This window comes from Hordeum vulgare, chromosome 1H (genome assembly GCF_904849725.1).
Source record: "Hordeum vulgare subsp. vulgare chromosome 1H, MorexV3_pseudomolecules_assembly, whole genome shotgun sequence".
Taxonomy (NCBI): domain Eukaryota; kingdom Viridiplantae; phylum Streptophyta; class Magnoliopsida; order Poales; family Poaceae; genus Hordeum; species Hordeum vulgare.
In genome coordinates, this window is record NC_058518.1 from 24,798,397 (window position 1) to 24,819,351 (window position 20,955).

The window sequence follows — 20,955 nt, forward strand, 5'->3', positions numbered from 1 at the left end:
CCCAAACTCTTCCATCCAAGAAAAATGCAAGGAAGAGGGGAGAGGGGGATGTGGCCAATATATATAGGCAGAGGACTTTAGTCCCGGTTTGAGACACAAACCGGGACTAAAGGTGGCGCACATGCGGGCTGCACACCGCGTAGCCCTTTAGTCCCGGTTTGTGTCTCAAACCAGGACTAAAGGCTCCTTACGGACCGGGACCAAAGCCTCGTGGGCGGCATTGCGATTTTGAGGCGACGTGGCCGGACCTTTAGTCCCGGCCCAGATGGAGGCCGGGACTAAAGGGTACAGACCAAAGGCCCGTTTTCCACTAGTGCAAATGGTATGATTGACTTGCCATTTTTTTTATTAGGTAGCTCACCACCCGTGTCAAATTGTATGACTGACTTGTCGTGCCAACGCTTCATGGACTTAGAAAGATTGCCATTGCATGCGTCTTCTAGACATCATTGAAAGTTCAGTGTGAATTGTCTATTTCTTTTTGCATCATTTTTTCAGTTGACATTCCACCACAATTAAAAAAAATTGTCCTCTGCCTCTGGTTTGAACTACTTCTTAGTGTGTTGTAAGTACTAATCAACTTCTCTGCTTTTGAGCTTACCTGGTTTGAACTTCTCTTTAGCATGTTGTAAGTACAATAGATTCAATATCTCGCTTATAACAAGATGATAGCTTCCCTCGCACGCAGCGTCGGCACAAATGGGCAGGCGCATTAATATTTGTTCGGTCATTATTGTTCGTTCTATAGTTTCTTGTTTTCTTTTTTTTTCTATCATTTTTTCCTTCGTTTTCTTTGTGTTTTATCAGTTTCTTAACCGGTTTCTTTCGGTTATATTTTTTTTCACCAGTTTTCTTCATTTCTTTCATGATTTTTACTTTTACTTTTTTTTTCTTTCCTGGTTTTCAACTAGTTTTTTTCTTTTTGTTTCTTATCACGGATTACCTTTTTTGCTTCTCGATTTTCTTTCTTTTGCTTAGTTTTTCTTCGGTTTCCATTTATATTTTGGTTAATCACTTTTTTTTGGTTTTATTTGTTTTCTTAGTTTCTTTTAAGATTTTCATCGGTTTCTTTTTCCACATTTTTTATAATGCGTCAACGTTTTCACACATCCATAATTTTATTTTAGAAATAAATTTATGGTTTCATGATGTTGACGTGAATGTTTTTTCATACACATCAAAATAGACGATGTATAACTTTTTAATAATGTGCCAATGTTTTCACATTTTTTTTATAATGTGCCAACGTTTCCACATTCCTTTTTTATATAATTTATTTTTTCAAATCTATGATTTACATTTTTCTCTTAATACATGTCTTGAACACTTTTGTGAATACATGGTCAATATCTTCTCAAATACACGTTAAAATTTTTCTATGATCATAATTGTTTTTCTAAAACTACGCTAACATTTCTTGATATTGTATAAACATTTACTGAAATGTTACAAACACTTCTTTTGAAACATGGGAACATTTATTTAAAATGCCACATACATTTGTTTAAGCATAAGAAACATGCTAGGATGGCTACCGCCTCACATTAAGTGAGGTATAATCATACATGCGCTGCTACCGAGGGAAGCCTCACAAGAAGGGAGGTGCAAGATCGGCCGAACCCAGGCGCGTGGGAGGCCACAGCCCTATTTTTTCATGTTTTATTTATTTACTTTTCTTTATGATTTCATATATTCTAAATAAATATATTGAAAACACTATATATAATACATTCAAAAAATGTTAACCAAGCTTTAAAAAAAATATAAATTGAGTAAAGATAAAGTCTTTGTCATATATACGAAGAATACAATGTGTATGAAAGTTCTTGATCACGTACTTCAATTTTTTAATCAAGCATTAAACAATGTTAAATGTGTATAGAAATTGTTGACCATGTATCAAAAAATGTTATCTTGCATTGTGAAAATGTTAAATAGCTATAGAAAATGTGTTCACGATATATTCAAAATATACTAATCATTGATTTGCAAAATGTTAGTCAGCATTTGAAAAATGTTTAAAATATGTATGAAAACCAGTATTGACCATGTATTGAAAAAATGATAATATTGTATTCCAAAATGTTAAACGTATATTACAAATATGTATTATATACATAAAAAATATGCAATCTGTATAGGGAAAAGTAACCATAAAACAATACCAGTTTAAAAAAAATATTAATCATTTATATAAAAAATGTTTAACATGTTTCTGATGTATACAAAAAATGTTGAATTGTGTCCTAAAACAAGTTAACATGTCTTGAACAAAAAACCCGATGCAATTTGGAACAAAGAATGAAAAGAAAGGCGATGAAAACAAAAGAAAACTAAGAAAGAAACAAAACAAATCCAAAGTATGACTAAGAAAGAAAGGAAAACTGTAGAAAACTAGTGAAAAATAAAAGAAAACCAAATATGTAACGAAGGAAAGAAACCCGATGAAAAAGAAAACAAATAAAAAACCAAAAAGAAAAGAAAAAACAATAAACAATAATAACCGGACTAGTGTAACAATTATAAAGGAAAAAAACATCCATAGTACAACCGAACTAAGCGGAGTGAACAAGCAACCGAGCGAGAAAGCGCATTAATGCGTCGGCCCATGTCTTTAGACTCTTCCGGTGAAACGAGAGCTATACTATCTACTCCCTCCGTATCTAAATATAAGTCATATTTCACTAGGTGTCTACATACGAAGCAAAATGAGTGAATCTATAATCTAAAGTATGTCTATATACATCCGTATGTAGTTCATTAGTGAAAACCCTAGAAAGATTTATATTTAGGAACGGAGGGAGTATAAGCAAAGCATAATTCTCGTGTAGTCGCACAACCTTATGCGATAGTTGGCACTTCGGTGCAAAATAGGGGCGGCACGCGTTAGCCTTGACTCGGTAATGCTTACTAGCCTCGCTCCGTCGCTCGCTCATTAGCTAATCGCTTAGAATCGCTTGCTCGGGCGTTGCTCAATGAGTATCGCTGGCTCCGTTGCTACTCACTCCTCCCTCATAAAAGCTTCGCAGCTCACTCGATCGACGCTATTCATTGGTTTTTTGTGCTTGCGTTTTGCTTGTTGGTTTGTTGTTTTAGGAAAAAAACAACCGGTTTTCTTCAGCTAAATTTTAAAATTGATAAAAATCAAGAGATGTTCATGAATTTTGTTTGTTTTTTTTTCAAGTTTTTGAAAAATAAATCATCAATCTGATAAGGTTGACGACTTTAGAAATAAACATAATAGATTTGAGAAAGACTTTGTCAATTTGAAAAAAAGTTAACCGACATGCAGTTGGATATCATATATGGGCCGACCCATAGTAGTAACACACTAATTGATGCTGTGAGCGCCAAATAGGAGATGTGGAAGGACAACTAGTTGTCGAGCGTTTCTTCGGAAGCCTCCCAACGATCACTTCCATGTGACGCCACTTGGCACGTTCTCGTCCGCCATCACGTGTCCCGTTCTGAGCATTTTTTTGGATTTTTTTTGCACGCGTTTTTGGCTTTTTAGTTGGATTTTTTTTGGTTTTTTCGGTGTTTCGATTTTTCACCTGTCTTTTTTAGCTTTTGAACTTTTTTTTCTAAACTAATTGCGCAAAAAAATGTGTTTTTTATTTTTCGAAAAGCATGGTTTTTCTTGCACGGGAGACACAGATTTGTTTCCGTGAGAGGCACACACGTGCCTCTTGAAAACGGAAAACAAAATGTGTTTTCTTTTTTTTCCTTCCTCGAGAGGTACGGTTTTTCATCCGTGAAAGACATGAATTTGTTTTCGCAAGAGGCATGACCGTGTCTCTCGGAAACGGGAAAATTATATTTTCCATTTTAATATTTCGCGAAAGGCACTGATTTTCTTTCGCAAGAGGCACGACCGTGCCTCTCGGAAACAAAAATATATATTTTCCATTTTTTCTTTCACGAGAGGCACGGTTTTTCTTGCGTAAGAGGCACGAATTTGCTTTCGCGGTAGTGCCTCTCGGAAACGAAAAAAATGTGCTTCCTATTTTCTTTTTCTTCCACGAAAGGTACGGTTTTGCTTCCGCAAGAGGCACGACCGTGCTTCTCGGAAATGAAAAAACGTATTTGCTATTTTTTTTTCCTTTGGTGAGAGGTATAGTTTTGCTTCCACGAGAGACACAGATTTGATTTCGCGAGAGGCACGGTCATGCCTCCTGAAAAGGAAAATAATTCATTTTTTTTCTTTCGTGAGGGGTACAGTTTTGCTTCTCCGAGAGAAACGGGTTTGCTTCCCCGAGAGGCACAACCATGCGTCTCGGAAATGAAAGAGAATACGTGTTTTTTCTTCCGCAAGAGGCATGGTTTTTCTGTCCGTTTTTTTAAATTTCATCAAAATCTATTAAAATGTGATCGTTTTTTCAAGATCTCGACACGAGAAATTTAACGGTAAAAATGATTCAAGATTTGGACTCACGTTTAAGAGATAAAACATTTTAAAAATACGGATATATGAAAAAAAAAGAAAAATCCCATGTTGTGACAAGTAGCACACATGCAGTGCGCCACTTATCTCAACCTCGAAGGTAAGAGTTATCTTTAAGAGGAGTAAGGCTAGTCACAATGAAAATTATCATATATACTAATATTATGCATATAATACTAGTGTATGATACTATCTTCATTGTGTATAATATCATAAATTGTTACCATATTAGTTTCATTTATTGTCATGCAAGACAGATATTAGTACATCATTTAATATGATACGGTATCACACTCAATTTTCTCTTTCATCATTTAATTATGTGCCACATACTCCCTCTGTCCGGTGAAGAGTGTACATTTGACCTTAAATTTGTCCACAAAAGAGTGTATTTTTATCTTTTCAATGCACTTTAAAGTATTAAAAAATGCTTCTCTCTTATCACATAGTAAGCAAGAGCAATAACATTTTACACATAGTCTCCTTAATTTCTACATGCACTTAGCTCATTAGGGGTTGGGTAATTAAAGAAGAGAGAGATGGTGTCTTGCAACTTTCCAATGCATGTTTTTACTCTATTTCATAATTTGTCCTAAAATGTCTTTATGTACATTTTCATTGGACAGAGGGAGTAGTGCATAAGGTTGGTCGTAATGGGAGTATCATAACTAGTATTATGCATGCCAACTACTACCTCCGTCCAAGTGTATAGGGCATGCGCGTGGTTCTAGGTTGTCAATTTAACTAGCTAAATATATATTATATGGGATGAAAATTACATATTCAGAAACTACATCTTCGCATGAATCTAATGGTATATTATTTATTACATATAATACATATTTAAATAGTTAAATTAATGACCTAGAACTACGTGCATGTCCTATACACCCGGACGGAGGGAGTAGACAATTTTGATGAGGTTTCATAGAATTGAATAAAGAAAGAGGAGGTTAAATATCATATCATCATACCGTATCATAATAAAAGTTATACTACTATGTATCATGCATGATAAAAAATAAAATAATACATGATACTAACATACGATATTATGCATCAGAAAGGTATATTATACACTAGTATCATATGCATGATACTAATATATGATACTTTCCATTACGACCAGCCTAGTATTATAAATTGGTATCATAGAAGTTTCATTTATTGTTATACAAGGCAGATACTATACATCATTTAATATGATACGGTATCATATATGATATTTAACTCTTTCTTTCTCATTTAATTATGTGCCACATATACTAAAAATTGACACGTATGATACTATCTAAAATACTTTCATTGTGACCAGCATAAGAGCCACAGTCAAGCAAGGTAAGAGCCGTGAGAGGCATGGTTTTTCTGTTCAGGTTTTTTTCATGAATAAAAAGTTCGTCGAAATATCTCGATGTGAGGAATACAACGGTGGAAACGATTCGAGATTTGTACGCACGATATAAAAGATAAAACGTTTTAAAAATACGAATCTACGGAAAAAAAAAACTACCAGGTTATGTGGTTTTTGCTTGTGAATACCATTCGACTCCAGGGGTATTTTGGGAAGGATACTCCATGGGGCCTACCCGTCAGGTTTGCAGCCTAGGTGGGACGGCACATGGCAGACAGGACCATCAACGCCGGCTCGTTCTATATAACCACGCTGCCAGCTGCATCGCTGCGCTGCCTTTGCTCAACTGGGAAGAAGAACTTCCACTTCCCCTTGATAGAAAAGTACTCCAATCAAACCGAGAAGCTCACACCATGGCAACCAATGGCTACTCCAATGGCGGCAGCACCAAGGGCAAGCCCATCAAATGCAAAGGTTCTCCCCCCGATCTTCAAACCCCTCCTCATCTTGTTCAGGCCATTTTCTTCTTCGATTCTTATCTATGCATGCACCTGCCGGCGCCATGAACCACTGACTAACCACGGTTTGGCGTCGTGGGAACAGCGGCGGTGGCGTGGGGTCCCGGCGAGCCGCTGGTGATGGAGGAGGTGGAGGTGGCGCCACCGGCGCGTATGGAGGTGCGCGTCAAGGTCCTCTTCACCTCCATCTGCCACACCGACCTCAGCTTCTGGAGAGGAGAGGTATAGCTAGCTAACTACCACAACCCCTCAAGACTAGCTTAGCCATGCATGGAGATGCTTTGATTTCTTCTTCTTTGCTTCATCCTCCGATCGATCTGAGTTCCTGGCTGCTTTGACGACGCAGAACGAGCGTCAACGCAGGTTTCCTCGCATCCTCGGACACGAAGCAGCCGGGTACGTACGTACGTTCGTCAAAAGTTGCTCTCCACCTTTGATTTCCAATTCTCTCTTTGATTTTTCTTCTTCCCGTGCTACTACTTTTCACAACTTAATCACAAGCGGCCATGCGTCGACAAGTATAGCTCGTACAGTTGAAATGAGATATCAAGGGATTTGTGATTACTTTTCTCATTTATTTATTTTTGTGTGTGTTTCGAGATAGCTTAGGGCACGTGCAACGTGGCAATTAATTAGCTATCTTCTGGAATGAGAAATTTTGTGCTTATCTAGGGCGGAGAAGTCAAGGTTCAAGCGACTTTTTCTAGCCACACGCAATCGCTTCTTAATCACTCCATTCGCTTAAGAAGAAGGCCCGCAGTTGGGATACAGTGCTCGATCACTGTCACTGGATCGCTTAAGCGCTGTCACTGGATGTACAACAGTTATTTAGACAAGTTATTTTTTAATACAGTGATAGAAATCAGAAAAAAGTTTCCTCTTCGCCTGATCGAGAATGAAAAAAGAAAAACTATGCATGTATGTAAAACTGGTGAGACAAGAAACGTCTTTGTGGATGGGAGGATATGTCTATCCATGTCGGTCAGACAGATCAGAGGCGATATCATTTTGTATGCATCTTTAAATATGGGTTATATGGTTGTTGTCACATGGGCACGCTGCGGCGATCGATGACAATTGGAGCCTTGGTCCAACGGAAGCACCAAGGCATGGCTCCATCCATCACCCCAGCCTAGCTCATACGCCCATATGGCCCATCCCTTGGCATGTGTACTCCCAAAGTATCTAGCTTGTCGTACTTGCCGGATTATGCCATGCATGTGAAGACTTTGACTTCAGAAATGATACACCAGATTTGATGGGTGATGTGTCCGCTGCAATAACTAACCGTAGATACATATAAGTATATATTTTGTTTTCGGAGGAGAAAAGTGGGTCAAATTCAGGATATGGTTAGAGAAGCCTGCTACAGATTCCGTTACTCCATTTATTTTGTTTTTGGAGGTAAAGAAAGAGTCAAATTCAGACATGGTTATAGCATGTCAATTCATCTTGTTTGATTCCATTTATATACTTCTCAAAGTTTAGCTGACCTCACGGTGGCAGTCACACGTGTACAGTATGCTAGTGTGTCACCCTGCACAATCTCTTCTATTATATTGCACGCATTTTTATAATTTTCAAAATTCAGCTGATCGCCTGGTCTGACGGTGGCGGTCACTTCAATACAGAGTAGTGGAGAGCGTCGGCGAAGGCGTGGAGGACCTTGCGCCGGGAGATCACATCGTCCCCATCTTCAACGGGGAGTGCGGGACGTGCGCCCACTGCCACTCCAGCGCGACCAACCTGTGCGGAACCTACCGTGTAAACCCCTTCAAGAGCACCATGGTATCCGACGACGGGACGAGGTTCTCCGTGGTGAACACCTCCGGCGACACGGTGCCGGTCTATCACTTCCTCAACACGTCCACCTTCGCCGAGTACACCGTGCTCGACGCCGCCTGCGCCGTCAAGATCAACCCCGCCGCCCCGCTGGAGAAGATGTGCCTCCTCAGCTGTGGCATCTCAACCGGTAATTTTCTTCAAATTATTAACTTCGTCATGCTGATGCTCTTGTTCTCCCAGTATCAGCATGTGATCTTGGGTGGTCCTCTAACATTGATTAAACAATAAATACTCAATCAATCGATCGGTCTGAATTATTTAACATGGATGATTACATGAGAACAAAACGGACGTGCAAGTGGACATGGCATGGGCTTATCAACTAGGTGTCCCTTGGTTTGTTAATTTGGAAAACAGCATAGCGATTTGGCATACTGAAGCTCAAGATGCACACCAGATAACATGGCAGATGGTTAGAATGTTGACTTCGGTCGCTATCACTCCCACCGCTGATAACAAACTTTTTTAAAATGTTATTAATTGTGACATAGAGTCGCTGTCATGCACATCAGTTTCGAAGGTGCCTGCTGTGTCCCGTAACCTTGTGAGGACACTCCTCTAGAATGAAAGAAACATCTGAGTACAAAATGTTTCAGTATCATCACTTCTTGGAAAAGTTGTTGTGCACACACCAATTTCTCAAACACTGTGCTGAAAGGTTTATTTGTATATTATTATTATTATTATTATTATTATTATTATTATTAAGGAATTTAATACTGGTCATTAGTATATATAGCAAGTGTTTTATGTTCATATGATTTCATTTTTGATTTCAGGAGTGGGAGCTGCATGGAACACTGCAAACGTGTCCAAGGGATCCACGGTCGCAATATTTGGACTTGGTGCAGTTGGTCTTGCGGTAAGTCAAATAACGACATATAACCATCCGTGGGAAAAAGGATTTATGATCATTTTTCCTCCAAGCACAGCACAATAATAAAAGTTGCAATGAACCGGTGATGAACTTTTTTAACACAAAATGCAAGGTAAAAAAAATCAATAATCCTTTCAAACTTTAGGTTGGTGAAGGCGCAAGAATAAGGGGGGCATCCCGGATCATCGGCGTGGACATCAATCCTGAAAAGTTCGCCAAAGGTGCGCGTTCAGCCACGGCGTGTTCTTGCTCAATGTCATTTTCCATCATTTTCCATGATATAACTGAGAATGTCCATTTACAATAAACGCCTTGTCTACAGCGCAACATATATATATATATATATATATATATATATATATATATATATATATATATATATTAGCACACCTTTTATTTTCTGCCCACTTCGAGAAAAGAAAAGGGCATACTTACTTCTGCTGAGATCAAACATGAACATCGCTTTCTTCTCCGTGCGCACTACTACTAATCTTCGATATGCTACGTGTACACTGCAGGCAAAGAGATGGGCATCACGGATTTCATCAACGCAAAGGCGTGCGGCAAACCTGTCCACGAGGTGATCAGGGAGTTGACAGATGGGGGCGTCGACTACAGCTTCGAGTGCAGTGGCAACGTTGATGTGCTTCGAGAGGCCTTCGTTTCCACACACGACGTATGCATTTCCCCCTTCCTTCGCTATCAACTTTTCTGAAGAGCAACTGTCAAAAAGAAGCTTTTCGGAAGAGCAATTTCATCTTATTTATCTTTTCCGGAGAATTTTATTTTGTTAATCCGGCACGGGGACACAAAGTGGGCTGTTTTTCTGAGGGGAACACGTTGGCTCCTGATGTCATGGGCTGTACAGTTTTCAAGCAATTAGGCTCATCAACCTCATAAATCGTGTGAATTCAGGGTTGGGGATTGACCGTGGTGCTGGGGATCCATCCGACCCCCAGGATGATGCCGCTGCATCCCATGGAGCTCTTCGACGGCCGTCGGATCACAGGATCCGTCTTTGGTGACTTCAAGGGCAAGTCGCAGCTTCCCCTCCTCGTCGACCAGTGCATGCAGGGGGTAATCACTGTTTTCTTCATTGTTCGCTCACAATATATAGAAGCAATAAACCTAAATTTAAGACGGATAAAATTATTTAAAATTTCCTAAAGGCAATGACTTTTTTTTACAGGAGGTTAAGATAAACTTTGATGGCTTCATAACCCATGAGATGCCATTCTCGGAGATTAACGAGGCTTTCCGACTGTTGGAGGAAGGCAAGTCCCTCAGGTGTGTGCTACGCCTGTGATGAGAGGCGATGAGGCGAAGAGGAATTGCAAGTGTTCCCTTGGCGAGATACAATGTTGTTGTTACTACCATCTTACTGTAGATCTTGTAAATTTAAACTGGAGGTTAGATTTCATTCAAAGTGAAGACGACTCATAAACATGTGTTGGGTTTGCCTAGGTCTCGCTTGACCGAGAACTCTTAAGTCTTGGTTGATCCACCTCCCGCTTCGGTGTTGTCCATTTTGTTGTTTTTGTTTGTGTTGCATCAGTTTGTGTAATTATCAGAATTCATCTTTGTAAATGTGAGTGTCCATTATGCTATGTAGGCGTGTGGGTTGTGATCGGAACAGGAGAGCTCCTACTCTACACGTTTAGCTGTTAATTGGCGAAATAAAACTAGCTCCCGCTTCACCATGTCCGGATGTTAGAGCATCTCCAACGGCAGCGAAAAAAATCCGCGCCCAATAAATTTTTTAGCGCGTCACTGTAGCAGTTTTGAAGCGCGGGGACCGGAGCATCTTCAACAGACGCACGGTACTGCGGCGCCCAATCCAGTCCGATCCAGCGGTCCCATCTGCAGCCGCTCAGAGTTTGCTGCGCGCGCAAGCCGGCGCACCAAATATGCTGCGTGCGATAGCGTTTTTGAGCGCGCGTCCAAAAATTTTTAGCGCGCGCAGCGTTTTGCAGCTTCTGCTGGAGCAGTCCGGCGCCCAAAAAACGAATCTTTTAGCGCGCGGAGCAGTTTTTGGGCGCCTGTTGGAGATGCTCTTAGGCCCTGAAGGAAAAAAAAATTGAGAACCTGGCTACTCCTCACTTTGAAGAAAAAAAACTAGCCGCATGGAAGTTTCGATAAGGTTTTGAAATTTCGCGTATTTCAGTTGTTGAAACCTGATACAAACGAAAAATAGAATCACCAAGTTTAAAAACATAAAATTTAAAACTTGAAGTGCCATCGTGCAGAATCAAACACCTTGGTGTATCACGAAGCAATCTTGTGGTCGGGCATGGCTGAATTCCCTAAGTTATAGAATTACTGTAAGGAGATCTCACAAGGAAGCCTCGACAAAGAAATCTTATTCTGATACTAATTGAAAAAAGGCTTAGTGATAAAATAAAGATAAGCGAATCTGATTTAAAGAACCCATTTCCCATCTACTAGCAACTAAGAAAGGATGAAGATCGAGCAAATAGAGTAACTAGCTTTCTTCTGAGGGAGACAATTTGTGCTTGTATAGTAAGGAAAAGTCGAGGTTTAATTGGTTTTTTATAGCCACATGTAATAACTTCTTAAGAATTACTCTATTTGCTGAAGCAAAATCTAGCTGGATGATGGGCATCGGAAGAGTTTTTCATCTTTCTGTTTTTTTGCGGGGAAGAGTTTTCCATCTTTGGCTGACAAAAAAAAGTAATGCATAGAAACTTGTTTTATTTATACAACTGGCCAGACAAGAAACATCTTTCTGGAAGGTAGGATATGTCCATCCATGTCGGTCAGACAGATCAGAAGCAATTATGTATCCGAATATAGTTATATGGTTGTTGTCACATGGACACCCTGCGGCGATCGATGACAAATGGAGCATTGGGCCTTCCAAGGCTCTCTCATCCCAGCCTAGCTCATACGCCCATCCTTTGGCATGTACTCCCAAAGTATCTAAGCTTCTCTTTCTTGCCAGGTGATGCCATGTGCGGACCTCGGCTTCCATTGCAATAACTGATCTCAACTAGCTTCCAGAGCAACATAATTGGAGTCTTCGTTGTGGAAAACAAAATTATTTTGTTGTTGGAAGTGAAGAAATGGTCCAATTTTGAAATGGGTAGAAAAGTCTGTTAGGGCATCTTCAACGCCAACCCTCAAACTGTTCGCAAGCGTTAATTTGGACCAGAATGTTCGAACGTATGTTGCCATATGACACGGTCATGTATCGGCCTGCCGACCGGTCAAGACATACTTCTTTCTGCAAATAGGAAATGAATTGGGGCAGGGGAGGGGGGAGGGGGCGGGGGGCTTTGCGGGCTTACGGACCGATGTCACGCCCACGTCTGTCTATCCTGCCCAACAAAAACCCTCTCTCACCCCCGCGGGTTTTTCCTCCCGAAGTCAGCTGCCCACATTCATGCCGGACCATAGCGAATGCGACCACTTACAGAAGCCGACATTGAAGCAGTTTGCCTGCCAAGAGCGCCGCCCATTATTCGCCCGTTGTTCGCACATTGTGCATGCCTTCTCTCCGCTATGAAACGGCATCCGGCTGCCCGCCTACTTCCACTTAACCAGCGTGTTCGTCGAGGAAGCTACTCCGACGCCTCGAGCGCCACACATCCATTTCTATGCCAGTCGATATTAAACACCTCTCTGGCTGGCTCCTCGCATCTGCGGGCTATATAAATGTAGTCAGGCGACGGACAAGAACTACACCACATCTCCGTTCTCTCCATCTCCTCCTTGTCCAACCCTCCATAGCCTCTAATGAGCAGAAGGAGTTCTCCGGCATTGCAGTGACCCCGGCTGCCCGACAAGCTAGCATGATACAGGTTGCCTGGCCGGCAAAACCTCCGGATACAGTTCCACCACCATCGCCACCCCTCCTTGCCCAGGCTGGCTAAAGCCGTCTCCCCGCAGATCCACCACGACCAATGGCAGCAACACGTCAGGCGGGTGGGGAAAGAACAATGTCTACAGAGACCGGCACATCCACGGCCACCACGGACAACGAGGAAAAGTAGATCGTGAAACGCCGTTGTTGCTTGGGTCCTAGGAAGGCCCCCACCACCACGTCGTTGGGCGACACAACCTATGACTTGCCCGATGAGTGGGGTCATAGACCACGGCGACTGTCTTCCCCCACCCAAAAACCAACCATGGCTCGTGCTTTGCGAAGGTGGAGGGAGGCTATTCTTTCCCTCTCGCTGAAGCATAGCCCTCCAGGGCTCCCGGTAGTCCGATAAGCAGGCTGGCGGGGAAGACATGTCGTGGGAATGGAGATCCGCGGCGGCCGGTTATAGACTAGTTTTACTGTAGTCAGGTATTGTTTAGTTAAAATATGTCAGAACTATAAACGTTTTCGGTTGGTTCGAATGAAAGCCATCTAGTTTGCATGTAATTCGTCCGTTTTTAAAATATGGTTTGAAATTTATGTGGATACTTTTGGATGGATGGCTCCCGTATATGTGTCCACGGACTGGTACCACCTGTCCTCAAACAGATTCGGTGTCTGGTTTGAGGGTCAGCATTGTAGATGCCCTTACTAGCTACGGAGAATACCAATGATTTGTTTTCTTAAAATAAAAAAAATGTCAAATTTAGACATGGTTATAACATGTCTATTCGTCTTGATTCTGACGGTGACAAACACTCGTTTACAATGTGGTGGAGAGTGTCACTCTGTACAACTTGTTTTATTCTAGTGCATGTGCATATTTTTCAAAATTCCAGCTGACCTGACGCTGGAAAACATGTTATTACAGCTTGCTTTATTCTGTTGCAATTATATTTCTCAAAGTTGTGCTGACCCGAGGGTGGCAGTCACTCATGTTATGTACTTCTTCCGTTTCATAATCTAGTGTCTAGATTTTTGTTAAGTCAAACCTTATAAAATTAGATCAAGTTTATGAAGAAAATTAACTACATTTGGAGTACCAAACATATCATTGGACACATCATGACATATGTTTTCATATTATATATGTTTTGTGTTGGAGATATAAATAAATTTCCTTTATAAACTTGATCACAGTCCTAGCATGTGGATGCTTTCAACAGAATAGGATGATATTCTGTGTGTTAAACTACCACCACAGATGACACCGTGCCGGCCTATCACTTTGTTAACACCTTCACCTTCGCCGAGTACACCGCCCACGACGTCGTCTGCACCGTCAAGATTAACACCGTAGCCCTGTTGGAGAAGATGTTCCTCCTCAGCTGCCGCATCTCGACCTGTAATTTTGTTCAGATAATTAATATCATTCAGTTGATGCTTATCCGCACAATATCATCATCTATTCTTGGGTGGTCCTCTCAGTTTGATTGATGACTATGATAGATACTATAGATCATCTAGGGTAGAGATTAAAGGTAGTTCGTCCATACATTGCATCTGGATCGACATTAGAGAGAGAAAGAGCGGAGAGGTGGGAGGAAGAGGGGTACCTTCCGCTTACCTCGACGATCATGTTGAGGTGTCCATGGAAGAGGGCGACGACTGCGATGGTGATTGGGTAGTGGCGGCGACGGAGCTTCCCGAGGAAGAGGGGTACCTTCCGCTTACCTCGACGATCATGTTGAGGTGTCCATGGAAGAGGGCGACGACTGCGATGGTGATTGGGTAGTGGCGGCGACGGAGCTTCCCGTCACTACTGCGCTGACCTAGATCGGTAGGATGTGTCGATGGGGTGTGCGGCAACACGACGAACCTCGTGTTGCATGCCGCCGACCCCCCACGTCTTTATATAGCATAGGTCACAGGAGGCCGTCAACCATAGTGGATTGAGCACCCCCAATCAGGGCGCAGTTCTAGGGGCCCGGTGGGCCATTGGCCCGCTCGAGAGGAGATCATCCTAACATTCTCCCCCTTGATCTCAACTTTACTTTTAACCATATACTTTTTACTTTACTCGTTTCATCGCATATCAATACATAGAACATGTTTCATCGTCACAACTCAATTGCTGATAGAATCAGACACCTACAACATACCTCTCTGTTTTGAAACAAATTATGTTTCTTTTGGGCCTCTCATGATCCAGGAATCATAGGCTTTCCCTTAAACCCATGTCGGCTAAGTGTTCCTTGAACACACTGGATGGTAAGCCTTTCGTAAGTGGATCTGCAAGCATATCCTTTGTCCTTATATGCTCGAGACCTATAATGTGATCCTGGATTTTATCTTTCACAACATAATACTTTATGTCTATTGTTTTAGTAGCATTACTCGACTTGTTGTTGTGAGCATAGAATACTGCGGCCTCGTTGTCACATTACATCTTTATTGGTTTGTCAATACAATCTACCACTTTTAAGTCGGGTATAAATTTCTTTAACCATATCACCTGCCCCATGGCCTCAAAACATGCTATAAATTCGGCATGCATCGTGGACGATGCAACTATTGACTGTTTGGAGCTTCTATCATCTTTGTCTCCCGCAAAATCTGCGTCTGAATACCCTCTTATCTCTAGGGAATCAGATCCTCTGTATGTTAGCATGAGGTCCTTTGTGCCTTGCGTATAACACAATGCTTTCTTTACCATCTTTGAGTGATCTATGCCTCGATTCTCTTGATATGTACCGAGTACCCCGGTGATAGAAGCTAAGGCCCTGTTTGGAACCATAATAGATTATGATAATCTGGATTATGAACATAGATTATATAATCTGGTTTATAAAAATAATTCAGGTGGGCATGTTTGGAGGCCAGATTATATAAACTGTAAACCAGCTTTTAAATTGTACAATGACATGTTTGCCCTCTGTTTACAAGGAAAAATAGGAAAGTGGCGGTGGCACTGCGTAATTCTCTTGAAGTTTACAAGGGTAACACGTCATTTGTAATCCATAATCTCATTTTAGCTGGGGTAGAGCAGATTATGAGATTATAATAATCTGGTCATCTAGTTTATAAAATCTACAATATAAACTGTACTGTTTGGAAATATAATAGATTATAAAAACCAGATTATATAATCTGGGTGGTTCCAAACAGGGCCTAAGTCAGGGCGAGTGCACACTTGTGCATACTGTAAACTTCCAACAGCCGAAGTATATGGCACTTCTTTCATTTGATCGATCTCGTACTGGTTTTTGGGACATTAGAATTTCCCAAAACTGTCGTTCTTGACTATAGGAGCAGGTGAGGCTTTACTCACATGCATATTATACTTTTTAAGAACCTTTTCTAAATGTGCCTTCTATCATAGTCCTAAAACTTCATTCTTCCTATCTTGGTGAATTTCAATGCCCAAAACATAAGATGCTTCACCGAGATCTTCCATATCAAAATTTGAGGACAAAAACTTCTCTGTTTCTTGTAGCAGACTAACATCACTGCTAGCAAGCAAGATATCAACCACATACAAGATTAGGAAAATGTATTTCCCATTTTTGAACTTTGCATAAACGCAATTATCCTCAACATTCTCTTTAAATTCAAATCTATTAATTTTCTCATTAAACTTTAGATACCACTGTCTAGAGGCTTGCCTTAATCCATAAATTGATTTCTTCAGGCAGCATCCCATATCTTCCTTGCCTTCTTGGGTTGTTTCATGTAAACATTTTCTTTAAAATCCCCATTTGGAAATGCCGTCTTTACATCCATTTGATGTAACTCTAAATGGAAATGTGCAACTAATACCATTATGATTCTAAAGGAATCCTTACATGTGACTGGGAAAAATTTCTCATTGTAATCTATCCCTTCTCTTTGTGTAAATCCTTTTGCCACAAGTCGTGCTTTATACTTTTCTACATTCCCATTAGAGTCATACTTAGTTTTGTAGACCAATTTAGAGCCTACTGTTTTGGCTCCTTTAGGAATATTTTCTAAATCCCAAACATCGTTGGAACTCATCGATTTCATCTTGTCTTCCTCCAGCCACTTCGATGAGTGAGGGCTTCTCATGGCTTTTGCATATGAAGTGGGATCACCTTCCATATGAACCATTTCTGTGTTATAAACACTATAATCAGTAGAAATAGCTGATATTTGTTGGAAATATTCCCTAGAGGCAATAATAAAATGGTTATTATTATATTTCCTTGTTCACGATAACCGTTTATTATCCATGCTAGAATTCTATTGAGTGGAAACTCAAATACATGTGTGGATACATAGACAACACACTGTGTCCCTAGTAATCCTATAATGCACTAGCTTGTTGATCAAAGATGGTCAAGGTTTCCTGGCCATAGGCAAGAGTTTTCATTTGATAACGGATCATATCATTAGGATAATGATGTGATGGACAATACCCAAACTATGAACGTAGCATGTGATCGTATCAGTTTATTGCTACTGTTTTTTGCATGTCAAGTATATGTTCCTATGACCATGAGATCATGTAACTCACTGACACCAGAGGAGTACCTTGTGTGCATCAAACGTCCCAACGTAACTGGATGACTATAAAGGTGCTCTACATGTATCTTCGAGGGTGTCTGTTGAGTTGGCATGGATCAAGACTGAGATTTTTCACTCTGTGTGACGGAGATGTATCTCGGAGCCCACTCGATAATACAACATCACAACAAGCCTTGCAAGCAATGTGAATAAGGAGTTAGTCACAGGATCTTGTATTATGGAACGAGTAAAGAGACTTGCCGATAACGAGATTGTACTAGGTATGGAGATACCGACGATCAAATCTCGGGCAAATAACACACTGATGGACGAAGGGAACAACATACGAGATTAAGTGAATCCTTGACATAGAGGTTCAACCAATAAAGATCTTCGTAGAATATGTAAGAGCCAATATGTGCATCCAGGACCCGCTATTGGTTATTGACCGGAGAGTGTCTCGATCATGTCTACATTGTTCTCTAACCCGCAGGGTCTACACACTTAAGGTTCGTGATGTTTCGGTATAATTGAGTTATGTATGTTGGTGACTAAAAGTTCTTCGAAGTCCCGGATGAGATCCAGGATGTCACTAGGAGCTTCGGAATGGTCTGGAGGTAAATATTGATATATAGGAAAGTGGTATTTGGGTTCCAGATTTTTTTTGGGCATTTCCGATAGTGTACCGGGAGTGACGAATGGGTTCCGAGGGTCCATTGGGAGGGGCCACCCACCCACGGGGGGGGCACATGAGCCTAGGAGGTGGCGCATTAGCCCCTGGTGGGCTTGCATGGCCAGCCCAAAGAGGCCGAGGCGCCAAGGTCCAAATAGGAGGTGGAGGACTCCTCCTAAGGGAGTCCGCCTCCCTTGTGGGAGGAGGACTCTCCCTCCTGTTCGGCCGAACCTCTCCTCCTTGGAGGAGGGGCCAAGAACCTACCCCTTTCTGCTATATATAGTGGAGGTTTTGACGGCAACACACACCTGAAAAAGCCACATGCTTCCCTCTCCTCCATAGATCATCTTCTCCGCCTAGATTAGTTCGTCAAAGCTTGGCGATGTTGGAATTATGCCCTAGAGGCAATAATAAATGTATAGTTATTATTATAATTCCTGTATCAAGATAATAGTTTATTATCCATGCTATAATTGTATTGAATGAAGACTCATTTACATGTGTGGATACATAGACAAAACACCGTCCCTAGCATGCCTCTAGTTGGCTAGCCAGTTGATCGATGATAGTCAGTGTCTTCTGATTATGAACAAGGTGTTGTTGCTTGATAACTGGATCACGTCATTGGGAGAATCACGTGATGGACTAGACCCAAACTAATAGACGTAGCATGTTGATCGTGTCATTTTGTTGCTACTGTTTTCTGCGTGTCAAGTATTTATTTCTATGACCATGAGATCATATAACTCACTGACACCGGAGGAATGCTTTGTGTGTATCAAACGTCGCAACGTAACTGGGTGACTATAAAGATGCTCTACAGGTATCTCCGGAGGTGTTAGTTGAGTTAGTATGGATCAAGACTGGGATTTGTCACTCCGTGTGACGGAGAGGTATCTCGGGGCCCACTCGGTAATACAACATCACACACAAGCCTTGCAAGCAATGTAACTTAGTGTAAGTTGCGGGATCTTGTATTACGGAACGAGTAAAGAGACTTGCCGGTAAACGAGATTGAAATAGGTATGCGGATACCGACGATCGAATCTCGGGCAAGTATCATACCGAAGGACAAAGGGAATGACATACGGGATTATACGAATCCTTGGCACTGAGGTTCAAACGATAAGATCTTCGTAGAATATGTAGGATCCAATATGGGCATCCAGGTCCCGCTATTGGATATTGACCGAGGAGTCTCTCGGGTCATGTCTACATAGTTCTCGAACCCGCAGGGTCTGCACACTTAAGGTTCGACGTTGTTTTATGCGTATTTGAGTTATATGGTTGGTTACCGAATGTTGTTCGGAGTCCCGGATGAGATCACGGACGTCACGAGGGTTTCCGGAATGGTCCGGAAACGAAGATTGATATATAGGATGACCTCATTTGATTACCGGAAGGTTTTCGGAGTTACCGGGAATGTACCGGGAATGACGAATGGGTTCCGGGAGTTCACCGGAGGGGGGCAACCCACTCCGGGGAAGCCCATAGGCTTTTGGGGGACACACCAGCCCTTAGTGGGCTGGTGGGACAGCCCCAAGGGAGCCTATGCGCCAAGATAAGAAAATCAAAGGAAAAGAAAAAAAAGGAGGGAAGAAGTGGGAAGGGAGGGGGACTCCTCCCACCAAACCAAGTCCAACTCGGTTTGGGGGGGGGGGGGAGTCCTCCCCCCCTTGGCTCGGCCGACCCCTTGGGAATCCCTTGGACCCCAAGGCAAGGTCCCCCTCCCTCCTCCTATATATATGGGGCTTTTAGGGCAGATTTGAGACGACTTTCTCACGGCTGCCCGACCACATACCTCCATAGTTTTTCCTCTAGATCGTGTTTCTGCGGAGCTCGGGCGGAGCCCTGCTGAGACAAGATCATCACCAACCTCCGGAGCGCCGTCACGCTGCCGGAGAACTCTTCTAACTCTCCGTCTCTCTTGCTGGATCAAGAAGGCCGAGATCATCGTCGAGCTGTACGTGTGCTGAACGCGGAGGTGCCGTCCGTTCGGTACTAGATCGTGGGATTGATCGCGGGATTGTTCGCGGGGCGGATCGAGGGACGTGAGGACATTCCACTACATCAACCGCGTTCTCTAACGCTTCTGCTGTACGATCTACAAGGGTACGTAGATCACTCATCCCCTCTCGTAGATGGACATCACCATGATAGGTCTTCGTGCGCGTAGGAAAATTTTTGTTTCCCATGCGACGTTCCCCAACAGTGGCATCATGAGCTAGGTTCATGCGTAGATGTCTTCTCGAGTAGAACACAAAAGGTTTTGTGGGCGGTGATGTGCGTTTTGCTGCCCTCCTTAGTCTTTTCTTGATTCCGCGGTATTGTTGGATTGAAGCGGCTTGGACCGACATTACTCGTACGCTTACGAGAGACTGGTTTCATCGTTACGAGTAACCCCCTTTGCTCAAAGATGACTGGCAAGTGAAGGTTTCTCCAACTTTAGTTGAATCGGATTTGACCGAGGAGGTCCTTGGATGAGGTTAAATAGCAACTCATATATCTCCATTGTGGTGTTTGCGTAAGTAAGATGCGATCCTACTAGATACCCTTGGTCACCACGTAAAACTTTCAACAACAAAATTAGAGGACGTCTAACTTGTTTTTGCAGGGTATGATTGTGATGTGATATGGCCAATGATGTGATGTGATATATTGGATGTATGAGATGATCATGTTGTAATAGAAATATCGACTTGCACGTCGATGGTACGGCAACCGGCAGGAGCCATAGGGTTGTCTTTATACTAACATATTTGTGCTTGCAGATGCGTTTACTATTTTGCTAGGATGTAGCTTTGGTAGTAATAGCATAAGTAGCACGACAACCCCGATGGCAACACGTTGATGGATGATCATGGTGTGGCGCCGGTGACAAGAAGATCGTGCCGGTGCTT

The 20,955-nt window shown here is 42.1% G+C and overlaps 1 protein-coding gene across 1 annotated transcript; it reads left to right on the plus strand.

The window, feature by feature from the left end:
- Positions 1–6,117: 6,117 nt before the first annotated feature.
- LOC123397145 (alcohol dehydrogenase-like 4) lies at positions 6,118–10,642 on the plus strand. The gene is made up of 9 exons (XM_045091828.1): positions 6,118–6,269; positions 6,399–6,535; positions 6,660–6,709; positions 7,945–8,285; positions 8,938–9,020; positions 9,181–9,256; positions 9,554–9,711; positions 9,951–10,112; positions 10,225–10,642. The coding sequence occupies exons 1-9, from the start codon at positions 6,209–6,211 to the stop codon at positions 10,339–10,341; spliced, it is 1,185 nt and encodes a 394-aa protein (XP_044947763.1). The 5' UTR covers positions 6,118–6,208; the 3' UTR covers positions 10,342–10,642.
- Positions 10,643–20,955: the final 10,313 nt, after the last annotated feature.